The 17,711-nt window shown below is 41.9% G+C and overlaps 1 protein-coding gene across 10 annotated transcripts in view; it reads right to left on the bottom strand.

Annotated features, from left to right (window-relative positions):
* The window catches only part of SRPK2 (SRSF protein kinase 2), a 294,675-nt gene that overhangs the window by 95,313 nt on the left and 181,651 nt on the right, over nt 1-17,711 (bottom strand). For all 10 annotated transcript variants that reach the window (XM_074942508.1, XM_074942500.1, XM_074942505.1 and 7 more), the window contains 4 exons: nt 12,658-12,766; nt 11,883-11,970; nt 11,565-11,652; nt 3,473-3,579 (listed from right to left, as the gene is read on the bottom strand). In XM_074942508.1, coding sequence (XP_074798609.1) covers nt 3,473-3,579; nt 11,565-11,652; nt 11,883-11,970; nt 12,658-12,766 — 392 coding nt within the window. The remainder of the gene's footprint in view (nt 1-3,472; nt 3,580-11,564; nt 11,653-11,882; nt 11,971-12,657; nt 12,767-17,711) is intronic.

Genomic DNA, 17,711 nt, shown 5'->3' with positions numbered 1-17,711 from the left:
CGACTTGCTTAAATTGGAAGCTCAATGTCAACGTACATAAAATCAACCTAAATTTGTAGTGTAGACATACCATAAGTGTCAAAGCTCAGGTCTCTAGAGTGACTAAGTAGTGGGCAGGGGTGGCAGGTTTGTAGAAATTTTGGTGGTGCCCAGAACCCGCCCCCACCTAAACTCCGCCCCCCACCTGCCTAAGGCTCTGGGAGGGAGTTTGGGTTGGGGAAGGAGGTCTGGGGGGAATGTGGGTGGGGGAGGGGGTCTGGGGTGCAGGCCCTGGACTGGGGCTGGGGATTAGGGTGCAGGAGGGGTGCAGGCTCTGGGGGGGAGTTTGGGTGGGGGAGGGGGTCTGGGGTGCAGGCTCTGGGCTGGAGTTTGGGTGCTGGGTGCAGGCTCTGGGCTGGGGCAAGGGGTAGGGGTGCAGGAAGGGGTGAGGGGTGCAGGCTCTGGGAGGGAGTTTGGGTGCAGGCTCTGGGAGGGAGTGCAGAGGGTTGGGGTGCAGGTTCTGGGAGGGAGTTTGGGGACAGGCTCCGGGATGGGGCAGGGGGTGGGTGCGCAGGAGGCGGTGAGGGGTGCAGGCTCTAGGATGGATAGGATAGGATAGGATAGGATAGGAGGGGGTGCAGGGGTGAGGATGAGGGGTTTGGGGTGTGTGAGGGGGCTCAGGGCTAGGGCAGAAGAGTGGGGTGTGGGGGAGGAAGGCTTTGTGTGAGGATGAGGGGTGTGGAGGGCAGAGGGTTAGGGTGCGGGGGATGTGAGGGTTCTGTCTGGGGCTGGGGATGAGGGGTTTGGGGTGTGGGAGGGGTTCAGGGCTGGGGTGGAAGGGCAGCCTGCTGTGGCCCCAGTGGACGGGGGCACTAGGACCCTGAGGCAGCAGTTGATGCCAGAAGCCGGCAGAGCAGAGTTAGCGTGAGCTGCAGGCTCCAGGCAGTGAGCGGGGGCAGCAAGTGGGGGCTGGGGGACACTTGGGGGAGGTGCATGGGGGTGGCAGGCGGGGCCAGGGGAGAGACCCGGCCCCAAACATAGGTGGAGCTGGGCCCCCGGGCCCTGAATATTGGTGGAGCCCGGGCAGGGGTGAAAGTAAGTCTAGGGACTTACCAGTAAGGGGCTGGGCTGGGGCCAGCTCTGGCCCCCGGAAGGAGCGGGGCCTCAGGCAGAAGGGGAGGGGTTGGGGGAGGTCAGAGCCAGCCCCGGCCCAGCCTGTACCAGCAAGTGCCTCCTTCCCCCTCCCCGGGGTAACAGCGGCAGCCAGGGGCTCTGGCAGCGATTTAAAGGGCCCTGGGTGGTCGTGGCGGCCAGAGCCCTAGGCCCTTTAAATCGTCCCCGGAGCCCCGCCATTGCTTCCCCAGGGCTCCGGGGAGAGGGCTCCAGCCGACACTACCGCCCCGGGCCCTTTAAATCGCCACCCCAGCCCTGCTGCCGCTACACCAGGGCTCTGGCAGCAATATAAAGGGCCGGGGGCTCCCGCCACTGCTGGGAGCCGCAGGACCTTTAAATTGCGCCTGGGGAAGCCGATCCACCCCGGTACGGCGCTCCGGCTTACTTTCACCTCTGAGCCCAGGCACCATGAGCCCATATAACTTGCCGTCCCTGTTAGTGGGCACATGTAGTGTCAAAGAAATCTGATGGCTGCTCTGTAATTAAGTAGCAGTCATCAACACATGAACACAGCCTTCAAGCCTTGCAGTGAAAATCTGCTGAGACCTCCTGAAGCTAAAAAGAGCTAAAACATTTTGAGGCTTAAAGGACACAAAGCACTGTGAAGAAATCAAGGTCTCACAAGCCAAAGTTCAAAAGCTAAAAGATGAAGCTGAAGAGCAGAACTTGTGAGTCCAGAGGCGGGAGCCTGGCTCATGCTCTTGAACACAGAGAGTCATGAACCACTAGTTTGAAATAAACAATCACCCATGACTGGAAGGCAAGAACACTTTTTAAAGGCTACCTAAAGCACTGCAACACTGCAATGGGATACAGAGGCATCTGACATGTTAGAGCTCAGATAAGGAGCTACTTTGCTGTCTGTAAAAACAACGAGGAGTCCTTGTGGCACCTTAGAGACTAATGAATTTATTTGGGCATAAGCTTTCGTGGGCTAAAACTCACTTCATCACGGCCATGGAAAACGCACCACAGACCATGAAATCTAGTCTTTTATGTACTTTTACCCTATACTATAAAGATTTCATGGGGGAGACCAGCATTTCTTGAATTGAGGGTCCTGTCCCAAAAGGGAGTTGCAGGGGGGTCGCAAGGTTGTTTTAGGGGGGTTGCAGTATTGCCACCCTTACTTCTACGCTGCCTTCAGAGCTGGGCGGCTGGAGAGCGGCAGCTGTTGGCCAGGCACCCAGATCTGAAGGCAGCACCCTGCCAGCAGCAGTGCAGAAGTAAGGGTGGCAATACCTTACCATACCATGCCATCCTTTTTCTGCTCTGCTGCCTTCAGAGCTGGGCGGCTGGAGAGTGGTGGCTGCTGACTGAGGGCCCAGCTCTGCAAGCAGCAGCAGGGCAGAAGTAAGGGTGGCATCCTTACTTCTGTGCTGCTGTTGGCAGCAGCTCTGCCTTCAGAGCTGGGATCCCGGCCAGGAGCCACTGCTCTCCAGCTGTCCAGCTCTGAAGTAAGGGTAGCAGTACCGCAACTCCCCCTACAACAATCTTGTGACCACCCACAACTCCTTTTTGGGTCAGGGCCCCTACAATTACACCACCATGAAATTTCAGATTTAAATAGCTGAAATCATGAAATTTATTATTTTTTAAATCCTATTACCATGAAATTTACCAAAATGAATCATAAATGTGGTAGGGCCCTAACAGTAAGATATTATGTCTGATCTTTTCCCTCTCTGGCACTTTATTTCTGTAAGTTCATCTCCCCAGCAATTTGGTTTGTATGGTGCAATGTAGGAATGTACATATGAGAGAGAACTCTAAAAGTGGAAATTTCAAAAGTGCCTAATCATCTTTAGATGTGCGTTCCTAAATCATCTGGATACTTCTGAAAATCCTATCCTCGGGTTTTTAATGTATATCACCTGAGGATCTGGTTTTCAGGCAGAGATGCAACTGGTATTAATTTTTTAAATATTATGTTTATATTATTTTCCATTGATCTTGTGTTGTATATTCTGAAGGTGCTCAGTATGAAAGATGAAATTGTGGTCCATTTATTAATCAAGAAAACGGATTTCCTTATTTTCAAATACTCTTAAATTTGTAAGAAACAGATTGACTTAAAAATTTAAGCACATGTTTTGTGAAAGAGCTCAGTATCTAATGGAATATCAACACACACAAAGCAAGCAATGTGCACAAATGCATGTTATAGGAAAGGATACTCTCAACAGCTACCTATGGGAACACCTATGCAATTAATACCTACTGTATATTTCCTGGCATGATCTGCAGTTGAAATATCAACACATGAACATCAAAGTAAAGCAACACTGTGGAAAAAAATTAAAACATTAGCAAATCTTACCTGTCGAATTATACTTTTTACGCAATGGATAGGAAGGCCTTGATAGTTGGATTTGATTATCCATTTTAAGAGATGATGTCCAAGAACTTCAAAGACCATACAGACATCTGGGATTTAAATAAGGATAATTTTCAAAGTAACTTCTTATTTAGCTCAACCATAATACTTTTTTGCACTTGAGCTAAAGTGCCCATCGTCCCTCTAAAAAAACAGTCCTCATGAACAGAATGAAAATCATAACATCATAGAAATGCAGGGCTGGCAGTGACCTTGAAAGGTCATCTAGTCTATCCACCCAAACTGAGGAAGGGTTATGCATACTTAGATCATCTCTGACAGGTGTTTGTCTAACTTGTTCTTAAAAAACACCAGTGACAGGGATTCCACAACCTCCCTTGGTAACTATTCCAGTACTTAACTATCCTTATAGAAAGAAAGTTTTCCTAATATCTAACCTAAATCTTCCTTGCTGCAGTTTAAATCCATTACTTCTTGTCCTATCCTCATGGGCATGGGGAACAACTGATCACCATCCTCTTTGTAACAGCCCTTAACATATTTGAAGACTTATCAGGGTCCTGCTCAGACTTCTTTTCTTAAGACCAAACATGACCATTTTTTAAAACATTTAATCATAGATTAAGTTTTCTAAACCTTTTATTATTTTTATTGCTCCATTCTGGACTCTCTCCAGTTTGTCCACATCTTTCTTAAAGTGTGGTCCTCAAAACTGGACACAATTCTCCAGATGAGGCCTCACCAGTGCACAGTAGAGTGGAACAATTACCTCCTATGTCTTACGTATGACATTCTTGTTAATATAACCCAGAATTATATCAGTCTTTTGCAACCTTGTCACATTGCTGGCTCATATTCAGTTTGTGAAGCCCACAGACACTAGTCTGCAGTACTACCATCTAGCCAGTTATTCTCCATTTTCTAGTTGTGCATTTGATTTTCCTTTCTATGTGTAGTTTTCGCTCTTGTCATTATTGAATTTCATCTAATTGATTTCAGACAATTCTCCAATTTATCAAGGTCATTTTGAATTCTATTCTTGTCCTCCCAGCTTGGTGTCATTTGCAATTTTATAAGTGAACTCTCCACTACATCATCCAAGTTATTATATTTGAATGGTACTGGATCCAGAACCTCCCTAGATATGTCCTCCCAAGTTGACCGCAAACCATCAATAACTATGCTTGGGATATGGGTTTTTCAACTAGTTGTGCACCCTTCTTCTAGCAGTTGCAGCTACACCACATTTGAAAATCTGTGAGTTGGGAGGAAGACCTTCAAAGGGTAGATCTGCGACAGCTGTCTGCACCTCTCTGGGGAACCTGGAAAGGTGAAGCCGTGACGCTTGTCTCATCACCACTGTCATTGCAAGAGAGTGTGCAGCTGTGTCTGCAGAGTCCAGAGAGGCTTGTAGCGCCATACGGGCCAGAAGTTGTCCTTCAATCACGAGTGCCTGGAACTGTTCCTTCTTCTCATCTGGTAGGTGTTGACAGAATTCCTGGAATTTGGAATAGTTTATGTGATTATATTTGGCCACAAGTGCCTCATATTTAGCAATATGGAACTGGAGTGCAGCGGAAGAGTATGCTTTACGACCAAAGATGTCTTGCCTCTTTCAGTCCCTGTCGTAGGGGGCTATCCTAAAGTGATGTTTTTGCCCCTTCTCTTGTATTGCATTAACAATCCAGGGAATTCAGAGTAGGATGGAAAAAAAGAAATTCCCCAGCCATACCAAGGACATAGTATTTCTTGTCTGTTCATTTGTAGGTGGATGGTATTGACTCTGGGGTCTACCAGATCACCTTGGTGGGGTCCAACAAGGCCTCACTGATTGAGAGTGCTATCTTTGCTGATGTAAAGGCCTGTAAGATATCGAGCCACTTGTGCTGTTGCTCTCTGACTTCCTCCAGAAGGATCTGGAGAGAATCTGCAATCCTGCGGAACAGTTCTTGGAACGGTTTAAAATCATCCACCGATGTTGGAGGTGGTGGCATTATGGCTTCATCAGGGAAAGATGAGAAGTGGGAGAATCTCTTCTTCCATTTCTTCCTCCTGTTCCTCTAGCGCTTCTGGTTCAGCATTAGGCGGTCTAGACACTGATGAAGATGGAAAGCATATTTGTCTCTGTTTCTATTCTGCGGATGGTTTGGGAAAGTGCACCCTATATGCACACAGCCCCTAGGTCCCAATAAGGCCAATGTGGCAACTGGCATGTGGGGTTGCATCCATGGGGGTCAGTACCAGAGACCTGGATCGCTTCTGGTCTCTGGATATTGAGGATGAGAAGATGTGTGTGGCTGCTCTTGACAGGAGGGTGGAGTGCACAGTGCAATGGAGTACTCCTCCTCCTCCTCTTCCTCATTAGAGAAGGGTGGTGTGGTCCTCAGTGATGAAGGGGAGTGGTGGTGTGTCTCCGGGGAAGAGGCATGAACTGCAGGGAGCTTGTTACGGAAAAGTGGTAACTCTGGAGTATCAAATTTCAGAGTAGCAGCCATGTTAGTCTGTATCCACAAAAAGAAAAGGAGTACTTGTGGCACCTCAGAGACTAACAAATTTATTTGAGCATAACCTTTTGTGAGCTACAGCTCACTTCATCGGACATCCGATGAAGTGAGCTGTAGCTCACAAAAGCTTATGCTCAAATAAATTTGTTAGTCTCTGAGGTGCCACAAGCACTCCTTTTCTTTTTTGGAGCATCAGAGATGATCAAGTCTTGTGGGTACTGAAACTCCTGTGGTACTGGCAGGAGCATCATCAGCACTGGTGGCTGTATACAGGTTGGGGGCATTGCTGGTGCTGAGAATGACTTCTCAGCAGTCTCTCAAGCGGCCAATAGGCGGTACCAAAGGTTGCATTGGTGCCAAGAGCTTGCTTGGTGCCGAAGTCTTGCTCAGTGTGAAAGACTTGGCTAGCACCAAGGGTTTGGTCAGTGCCGAAGCACTCAGAGTTATTTTAGTTGAGACAGTCGGTACCTATTTCAAAAGTCTTGCACTGTCCTTCTCAGTTCTGAGTGGCAGTGTTTTTGCCTGCAGTCCTGCCCATTTAGGGTCCTTAGACCTCCCCTAAATGCTGGTATTGGAAGTGCCTGGACGGTCACAGGCACGAAGTTTCACTCCTGAAAATGATGAGGCTACTGACCTCACAGGGGAAGTCTTTCTCTAAGGCGGCTCCTTAAAGGGTGAACTAGTGTCACATTTCTTTTTTAATCTGAGCAGAAGAGAATAGATTTTCTCTTAATGGTACATAGCGAATGAGGATTGCCAATGACTGTGCCAATGGTGGCTGACACATAGGAGAGGTATCAGGGCCAGGGTCTGAGACTGGTCACAGAGAGCTCTCCATTAGTAAAAGTTTTAGCTTCAGTTTTTCTGGACCGAGCCTTACATTTGAGGCAGTGGGTACACTTTTGTATGACAAGCTCCTCACTGAGACAGCGTACACACTGTGAGTGCCCATCGCTCACGATGATGGCCTCATGGCAGGAGAGACACCTCTTGAACCCAGGGGATCTGGGTATAACCCCGAGAAAGGGAGGACTTCCCAATTGGGAAGGGTGCAGGAAAAAAGGAAACCTATGCTCAGGTAAAGAATAACAGGGAGGGAAGAGAAATGGAAAAAAATATTTTTTTTTCCAGGGGAGAGAGAAAAATAAAGGAAATTTCTAACATCTAGAAAATTATAACAGAAACACTACTATTACTAAAGGCTACAGATGTATGGCGGGCTCTGCTCAGGATTCCGTCCCAGACCAAAAGAGGTTGAGAAAGGACTGAGGGTGGTTGGAGCGCACAGCACTATATAGAACAGCATTTCCCAAACTTTTTTGGCCACGGAACACTTTTTAGCCTATTACAGAACACTTATAATATTATTTTGTAGTTGTTTGGTTTTCAAATAAAAAATTGGGTTATTTATGCTCAAATATATTTTATTTTATAAAAAAAAGCAAAAATACAAATTTAAAATAACTTGAACTAACAATTTCTAACTGGAAAGCGCGTATAAAGTAGTACAAAAATCAAGTGCAAGAGTCAAAATTAAAAACAGTGTTCTACTTAGAAAAACCTGTTTTTTTATCTACACAAACACCAAACAAATTAGATTTTTACTAGGAAGATCTATTTTTATAAACAGAAATACAAATTTGGATTTAATGGGATTGGTGTTTCTGCGTTTTTCTATCACAAATTCGCTTACTATTAGGAATAATGCTGGAAAGTTGAATCCTCATGTCACGTGCCGCATCAAGTCTATTCCTATATTTGTTTTTTGTTGCAGTATAATACGAAAATCTGGTCTCACACAAATAAGTTATGGCAAAAGGAAGGAGCACTCGACCTGCACATTTAGCCACATTAGGGTACTCTTCTATTAGGCTGCTCCAAAAATTATTCAGTGGAAGATCCTTAAACTTTTCTTTCAAATCAGAATCAGAAATTAAGTCAATTAGGCTTTCATAATCATGCGCAGTGAAGCCAACTGGTTTGGCTGTAATTACAAACAGATTTCGAACCCAAGCATTATCATCAGTAGTTGTAGGAAAATATTCTAATAAAGAGGCCTGCAAGTCACGTAAGTGCTGTAAAATGGTGCTGGAAACTTCTTCATGGACTGTAGAATGTAGAATTTCAGTCAGAAATTCATGTAGTGTAGGGAAGCAGTTGAAGTTATTCTGTTCTACAGAAGATGCCCAGAATTCCAGTTTCTTTTTTAACGACGAAATTTTATCCATTGTAGTAAAAATGGTCACATTCTTTCCTTGCAGCGACAGATTAATTTCATTTAATTTTGCAAAAATATGCAGTCTCATTAGCCACAAGGAATTTGTCAGACAGTCATTAAATTTTCGTCCTGAATTATCTGAAGTGAAGAATACCAGTAGTTCACTACGAAGCTCAAAAAGCCTCACAAGCACTTTTCCTCTGGATAGCCACCTCACTTCCATATGTAAAAGAAGTGTTTTGTGCTGACTACCCATTTCCTTCCACAAAATTTTAAATAACCTGGACTGAAGTGGTCGAGATTTGACAAAATTGATAATTTGTACTGATTCATTGAGCGCAATTTTCAGATATGCTGGTATTTTTTTTAACTGCAAGTGCTTGTCTGTGTAGAACACAATGGTTCTTAGTGCTTTCTGGTGCCACACTTATGATTCACATTACAGCTCCCTTCATCTTCCCGATCATTGCCCGAGCACCGTCAGTACATACATCAATACATTTTCCCTAACTAATTTCATGCTTTCTGATCAAATTGGTTGATGCAGTTGAATATTTCTTCTCCAGTCATGTTGCTTTGCAGAGATTCACATAAGAACAGGTCCTCTTCACTAATATTATTAAATCTGTATCGGACAAATACTAGTAGCACAGCAAGTCCTGAAACATCAGTGGACTCATCTAGCTGCAATGAATACTCATGGCAAATTTTCAGTCGGCAAACTAGCTCTTTTTCTATGTCATCACCAAGATCTTTAATACGGCATGCAACAGTATTATTTGACAACTGTACAGCATCAATTTTTTTTTACCAGACTGCTCGTTCAACATGCACGTTACAATATCTTTCGCACAAGGCTTGATAAGCGTTTCTCCAATACTGTGAGCTTCTCCGGCAAGCGTTATACGGTAACTTACTCAATAAGATGCCACTGTTGCACTTTTGTTGTCTGTTTTAGCAATTTTAATCATCGAAAGTTTACAATTTCCAAGTGAGTCACACTGCCTCTTGAAAAAACTTATATCTTTGTCTTTGTATTCAGCATGCTTGGTTTTCAAATGCCTACGAAGTTTAACAGGAGCCAATGAACTGTTTGCTAGTATTTTGCTGCACACGACACACTGCGCATCAGGAACACCTTTATTTCCAACACACGTAAAACCGAAAGACAAATAACTTTCATCACACTTTCATTTCGGTCTTTTAACACCTGCCTCTTCTTGTTTTTTGATATACTTTGGTGGAAATTCTTTCGCCTTGGATAACTCACCAGTACTAACAGATTTTTCGACAACAAAAGACTGCAATTGTTCATCCTCACTTTGAAGTGTCACAATATTTTGCTCGTTAATTTCGGCCACAGTTGGAGTACCAGAAGAACTTGCTTTTTGTTTCAAAGTTCCTTCTTTTAGCCACAAATTCATGGTGATTAGGTTTAGTAACAACATTTAGAAATACTGATTTTTGTCAAATTTTGTTTGTGACAAATATTTATATTGTTTCGAGTGAAACTAGTTTAGTTGTGCTTATCGCACATACGGTAAAGACCCACCGGTTTGAAAGTGTTGAGTGAATATGTTATATTCAACATGGCGTAAAGAGAATGGTGTGTGCATACTGCTGCAGTTCGCGCAGCCTCGAGCAGAAGGGGTACGATGTCACTAACTGAAACGTGCCTGAAAGGGGTAGACATCAACATGCTTGCGTGCCGCGTTCTCTTTAAGCCATTATAGTCAATACGAGATAGATCAATAACCGGAAAAAGAGTTTTATGTTAAATTATAGTAATCCAAAAAGAGTTGTAAACTACGCTTCAAATTTGCCAAATTTAAAATTAAAAAAAATTTAAAGACCCTTTTTTAAAATTATGATTCTTTCATGGAACACCTGTTCACATCATGCGGAACACAATTTGGGAAACGCTGATATAGACACTGCTCACAGCGTGAGACAGTGAGAAGCACATATGCAGCCCAACAGGCACTGCTACCAAAGGTCGCCAATCGCAGGCACAGTGGAGCACCCATAGGGACACTACTCGAAGAAGAACAAACATGATCAGCAAAGATAGTTCAGCAGCAGCAGGGAATCACCAAGCATATTAATGAGGACTGTTTCATTTTAGTGTCTCATTGAAATATGTCAAAAAAATCTATCAAGTCCAGGTGTGCTGGCAGATATTTTCTCAATAACATTTCTCAAACAAAAAAAAAAAAAAAAGAAAAAAAAAAGAGGTTAACATCTAATCAGTAACTCACTAAGAGGATCACATAAGCAACAAGAGAAACTTCATGTACTTATACCTCTCAGTAGGAGAGGCATACCATCTTCTTCAGGAGCCAACTCGGGATCTCCCCACTGGCCTCCATCAGACAGGAGGAACATAACCTCACTACGCTCTGGGCTGGATTTCAACCAATGATTTAGAGGTAAAAAGCTCCAGACCCTATTACCAATCCTCTAATCTATCCAGTCTTCCACGTTTATTATTTCCTATCCTTACTATATTTTACTATATGGCTTTTCATCAGAATCGTTACAGACTGTAATTCTAGAAAGCATCATAAAGATTCAAGTACCCAGTGTTTTTTATTTGTCACTCAGAATCCCTCCTCTAGCCAGTTACAGGAATTAAAGAACACTGCAGCCAATCACATATCTACATTTTATATAAATAAACAATTTAAAGGATAGGAACAAAATAACTGATTAGTTGATGATTCCTCCTTATCTAAAATGAGTGATTACCCCTTCATTTTTAAGTTTCTCTCTCTATATTACAACAGTAACACACATTGGAATATAATCTAATAATGTTTCAACATAAATTGCTTGTTTGTTTTTAGAAAAAAATCTTTTTCAGCCTACACTAATTGAATGTACTGCAGGATTTATTATAATAATAAAATAATAATAATGAAGCACAGTACACTAACTAATGCACAACATATTTCTTAACTATGTTATTTGGAAAGGTTAGAGAAACCATGAACATTGGTCACTGTAAATAAAATTTCAATTTTTTAAAAATATCCTGTCTTCTGATGTTTTAGTGGGCAAGCCTGTTCATCAAGGAACAAATTTAAAATGTTTATCTTTTATTCTTCATTATATTTAGAACTATTAAGCTATTTTCACTAGGGAAAGCGAATTACACACTGTAATACAGTGCATGACTAAATGTCTCTGAGATGGTCTTAAATTTTACTTTTAAAAAAAATTAAAGAAAGCAGATTATTTTGAAAAATTACTCCACCCTGCATACACTAAGACATTAATGTATAAAAACTAAATACTCATTTGTCCTCTTCATTTTAATCTTAATATAGGAAGAATAGCCAAAAAAGGATACGTATTCCATTCATCCCTGAAATTTTGAAGTCATCAATTAACTGTACAACCATGTCTTTGTTTGGATCGTTAGGATCACTTTCACGAACCTAAGCAAAGAAAGAACATACTGGAAATAACTCATCTTCTTAGAAGGGTAATACATTTTTTCTAAAAATTTAAGCAAGATTATAGAGCCTTACAAATAATGACAATGAAGTAATGTCATATATTTAGAAAACAAATTTAGGGAAAATAATGATGTTCGAAAGCATTTACTTCCATTGTATCTATACATAATTTACCATTATCAGTACTGAGCACTCAGTATAATACTCACACATCTGAGCAACTTAATTTCATCCAAGGCTGTCTCTGTATAATGCTGGGCACTTTTTACAACTTTCATTGCAACAAACCTCTTCCCCCTTGAAAATAACAAAAACGTATTCAACAAATGACCAGAGCTAAAAGATGTTATGAAGCATACTTCAGAGGATTATATCTGGAAAGTTTTGGTAATTTTATCTTAAAATTAAGGGGAAACTCCTAAATTCTCAATAATACAGTAATTAAAATATTTGACGTAATTTAGTGCATTATGACAGAGAATAACAATACCTTTAGAACTGTATTTTATGCATTGTTTCTACAATATTGAAATCACAGAATTATTAATATTTTAAATGGTAATGGCTTTAAAAGAAGAATTTCAATTCTATTTTACCATTTAATCAAAATACAATTAGGTTTACTATTAAGGATACAGGAGGAATAAAAACATTAACTTGTTCTCCAGCTCAAGAAAACATGTGAATTCAATAAGCACTGATAATTTGTTAAGAATATAAAACTTAGACTTCAACTTCTGACAAGTTTTATAAAATACATCCTTAACCAAAAGGAGAAAAACACTGTGGACATCTCTATATACAGTTGTTTACCAAACAACAACAAAGACACAAAAAAACACCTGGAGAGCTTCAGCCTGTATCTAAAACAGCAGTTATTGCACATATAACAAATCAGCATTTACTTGATTAGAAATGGAAAAGAGAAAGTTTAAAGGCAAATATATATATATATATATATATATATATATGTAGATCTCTTACTGCATATCCCAGCATAGCCAAACTGTAGAGAAGTGTCCCCATCCTAGCTTCCTAATTACATGATACCGGCCATTGAAAAGATCTCCAATTTTCACTGGATGATAGCCACCTTTCAGAAAAAATAAAGAAGTACATTCAGAAAATAAGCAGATACTTCTAATTACCTGTTTATTCCTTTAATACCAAACACCTTTTAAAGTTGTCCTAAACTATAAATCAGGAAATTGCAGTAAGTTTTTTCTACAATTAAAATATTTTGCCTCAAAAATGTTCTGCATCTTCTAAGCACATTCTTTACACCCTCCCTTGTGGAAAATGTGGAGATTTCTGTACTTCTATGAAAATTATATGCCTCAGTTTACCAGCTTGATATTATTGTATTTGACTGCCCAGAGTTAAATCAGAGGAAGCTGTTAGGGGAAAACAAGTAGGAGACAAAGCCTCCCAAGAGATTACCGAGGGTACTCAAGAGAACTATGGGGGCATCATTATTGGAAAATGCCCTCCTGCAAGACTTGCAGTTTTATTTTTCCCAGCCCCATGCCTAAGATCAAAGGGAACTCAAGCGTTAAAGACTCCAGCCTAGAGAGGAAGGAGGGTGAGCAGGCAGCACTGCCTGGAGGGGAGTATCCGACAGAGGGGCACTGAGGCTACCTCTGTACTACAAGTGATACAGCAGCATGGGTGCAGCCTAGCTATGCCACTATAGCACGGCAGTGCAGGTGCTTCCTACATCCACAGAAAGGGTTTTCTCATCAATTCAGGCAATCCACTTCCCTGAATGGTGGTAATTCTTCCATTGACTTAGTTGTGTCTACACCAGGGGTTAGGTCGGCTTAACTATGGCATTCAGCAACATAGCTAGGTCAATCTAAATTGTAAGTGTAGACCAGGCCTGAGAGAATGTTGCAGTGGCTGGCTCTCTCCCCCAGGCCAAGACTAGGGGTGTCTAGGCTGAGTGGAACATACCCAAAACTTGTAAGGAAAGAATGAAGTTTAGGTAATATTCATGTATGTAGGCCTTACTCATTATTTTAATACAAGACTGTGACTAGTTCATTCCTGTTGACTATTCAACAATACTTTGTTTTTAAAAGGCTGCAGTGTGTCACTGATACATTTTCTGATCACAAAGCTCCCAAGATAGAAGATTCCTGCAGGGACTCAATTCAAATTGGCCCTGCTAAAGTAGCCACAGTGAGAAAGAAGGGTCCTGAAGCCTAGTGGCTCAGTCTAAGAATGGCAGAGTCTTGGGACTCCCCCTTAAGTGAGGTGGAGGCCCAGGGCCTATCACTAGGAAGGATGCACTGAAGAGTGATACAAGGTAGAGCTCATCCTGTTATCCATGACACCCCATAACTGGGAACACAATGTCTTGATTTTAAAAATGCACTGTGGTAACTGATAAAAGATGTGTCTCATTCCCAAACCTTAGATTCTCACCCCTCAAGCAACAACAGATTTATTTATTTATTTTTACAGTAGCACTCCAAATCTGCATCACAGCAGATTTCTTCAAGAGAAAACCTAGAGCATATTTACTCAAAGCAAATACTGAAACTTTGCTATCTACTTCATATTCAAAGATAGCAGATACCTTAGACTTCTTAAGATGGGAAGCCCTGATCTTGCACATGTCTATGCACAGTTCAAAGGTTTTGTCTATAGCAGTCACCTATATTATTCATTTCATCATAAACATTTGGTCAACACACACATACACGCACACGAATCCACTGCAAGACTAAACACCGATGAAGAAATCATCTTACAAACAAAACCAAAAAACTAGTTTGATCATTTAACTAACAGACCTAACTGCATAGCTTGAAGGCTAGAAACTGAAGATCTGGATAAATATTAACTTGCTTCCTAATAACTACAGAACTGGATTGCCATCAAAGGATTCATACCAATTCTCCATAAACTCTAAGTTTAAACTACTAGTTAGATAAAATAAAGATAGATCTCAAGAGACATATGCAGGATAGGGGAAAAGGGAGGAAAGAGCAATACCACTTCCTATTCCTGAAAAGATTTGCAGTTCTGAGAAGTATTAAATCTGTTGACCTGACAGTCAAGATTACATACATCACTAACACACAACTTTCTAAATCATTTATTTTCTTATGAACACTCCATCTGTTGCATTAAAAATATGAAAAGTATGAAACATTATTCCCTGTGCAATCGTTCTCTTGGCAAAAGATACAATTTTCCTCACTGAAGTTTTAAAAGCTAAAAATATTTAAGACTCAGTTTTAGCACCTTTAAGTTACACAGCAAATCTCTGTAATTAAACAGGACAAAATGAAAAATGTCTGAAATATCTTACACCTTCCCTAATAGTCATCAGACATACCAAGGAACACAAATGGGTGCCCATTTTAATGTTTCTTTACACTACTGAAGTGGTATAAATGGGTCCTACTGTGATTATATGACAAAATAATTCCTCTCCCTAAATAATGTTGGATCATATTAAAGTATTTCTGTATTAAAATCACAAATGAGTTTGATTCCCCATAGTTTAAATTCCAGGGTATTACTAATTAAGAGGTCTCTTGGTTTTTGGTACTGTTTCTCTCCCTCTCTGTGTGAAACTTGCAAGCTGCTAATTGTGTTAGTACATTCTAAGACAGAGTCTGTTCTCAAAGCAATTCTTTGTAACAACAACTACTCACACAGAGAGAGACTCAAAGCAACACTCTGTAACAACAGAAACAGCACCCAGAGACTCCCAGCCCTTTTGTTGTATTCATCTCGCTTTGTTAACAATTGTAATTAAAATAGAGATAGAGGATGTATGTGGATGGATGCTTGGTGTGGATAATAACTGAATGATCAGGGAGGTGCCAGCCTAAGAATCCAGTGTTCGTCGGCTGAAGAAGGCGTCAAGTGGAAATAGCCAGAGGACCCCTGGAGGGCAGGGGGGTTATCCAACAGCCTCAAGGATGGGAGAACCAAAGAACAAGATAACATCTGGCAGCACGGAGCCATCAGGAATGTGCTATCTGCTGATTGATTCAGCAACAGCATGATGAAGCAATTCCCATAGACTGGCATAGGAAGAAAATCCTATAAAAATGGACTCTAGAAAGTGAGAACTTTGGGATCTGATTCTGCAAACCAACTTCCAGGAGCATCAGATGAGCATCTGACAAGGCCCTGCTCCCTCCTCATATCCAGGCCACCTGGCCAATGGCTTGGCATGAGCAACTCTAAGGCTGGTAACTATGATAACAACCTTGCAGAACCTGTGTGTGTGTGTGTATGAATGAATGTGCGAATAAATATGAAATTGAATGGAATGTTATACCTATAACTGCTTACTATGATTCTTTCTGTATTCACATTTTGCCTTTTCCCCTTTAATAAGATCCTGCTGATTTTTATTTTATTGGTATAACAATAAGACATGGGGTACACAGTATTTTGGCCCTTCTGAGGCACCAATAGGTGTGTCTCATGGACAGATAAACTGCCAGAGTCTCATTCAAATCAGGACTGTTCTCTTTTAGTAAAGGATCACACTATTAGAATAGTGCCAGTTTCATATCAAAATTTATTTTACCACTACATCACCCTCAAAACTATTACTGTAGTAGAATTCCAAATGCTCTGCTTCTCTGTGTGCATTTTCCACAGCACGTTTTTCTGTTGCCCTAGGCCCCAGTCCTGCAGACTTGCACAAGGGTAACTTTACTCATGAGAGTAGTCAGTGACATCACCCACATATGCAAAGTTATTCCTGTTCATGTTTGAAGCACTGGGATGCTAATTTGCAGTTCTGAAGCACCAGGTAACACCAGTACTAGGAAAAAGGCATTTTGAATATTGGTGTCTCCTTTGCCGTGATTAGTGGGATGTATTTCAACGCTTCATAGCGCAAAAAAAGATTATTTACAAAGCACTAGGTAAGAGAATTATAAATAAACGTTCATACAGAATTAGGAGGCATGATAGGGGTGTTCACCCCACGCTCACCCAGAAGGGGTTAATGGAAGTCAGATGGCCAAAAATAACCTATTAGACTGAAGTCTGAGAGGAAAGCCCTAATTAGGGGAAGCTCATCTGTGCAGGTACAGATGGGGTTTCCATAAAGCCAGGGAGCTGAGAGCAGGAAGGTAGTCCGCAGTCACTTCCTGGGAGAAGGGGGTGTGTTTGGGGGCTACAGAGACAAGTAGCCCACATTTGTTCCCAGAGAGGAGGTAGTAGAGAGGCTGACTTTCTGGGGGATAGAAGCAGAAAAGGGTACAAGCAGCAAGGTTGGCAACTGAACAGACCTTGGCTGCATGTTGTAGGGTTCCTGGGCTGGAACCTGGAACAGAGAGTGGGCCCGGATTCTCCTTCCTGCCACTGGGAAAGTGGCACCAGCGGGACAGTGAACTGCCTGGGTAACTGCAGGAGTGACAGAGACTCTGAAAGCCTATACTCTGGAAGGGGATAATGCTGAGTTACCAGGCCAAAGGGCCGAGTCACAAAAAGGATACTGCAATCCCTGGAGCGAGAGAGGGGCTACAGACCAGATGGAGAGACGGAGTGACAGTGTGCGACCCCTGGAAGGGGTGTCAATCTCCTGAGCTAATCCCAAGAACAGCCAGAAGGAGGTGCCAGCATAGCAGTGAGTGGGGCACTCCATCACAGTGGGGGTTTAATGAAATCGTGTACTTTTGGGTGGAAAAAACACCAGGATTTGTAAATAGTCAGTGTATAAGTAGTACTGCTCAGATCATAATAAAAGCTCTGTTGTGCTTTTCAGTTCTCCACAGAAAATAATGATGTTTCTGATGAAACCGCTGAACGCAAGCATATGAAAGAGAGAGAGAGAGAGAGAAAACCAGAGAGATCATTATTCCTCAATGTCTCTTGAATGTATTGGTAATCGTAGCTGATGAATTCCACGGCTGTGTAGGGAATTAGCCCCTTTGTAAACCGAATGAATGGGAGACATCTCTGGAGGAGAAACTAGAAAATCAGAGAGACAAAGTATTCTAACTGATTGTAGTCTCTTGAGAGTAATCTCCAAATGTTTAAGGTTTTTCAGAAATAGG

This window comes from Natator depressus, chromosome 1 (assembly GCF_965152275.1).
Source record: "Natator depressus isolate rNatDep1 chromosome 1, rNatDep2.hap1, whole genome shotgun sequence".
NCBI classification, from domain to species: Eukaryota; Metazoa; Chordata; order Testudines; family Cheloniidae; genus Natator; species Natator depressus.
The sequence above is the reverse complement of the archived record's forward strand: the minus strand, read 5'-3'. Positions and strand labels throughout refer to the sequence as shown.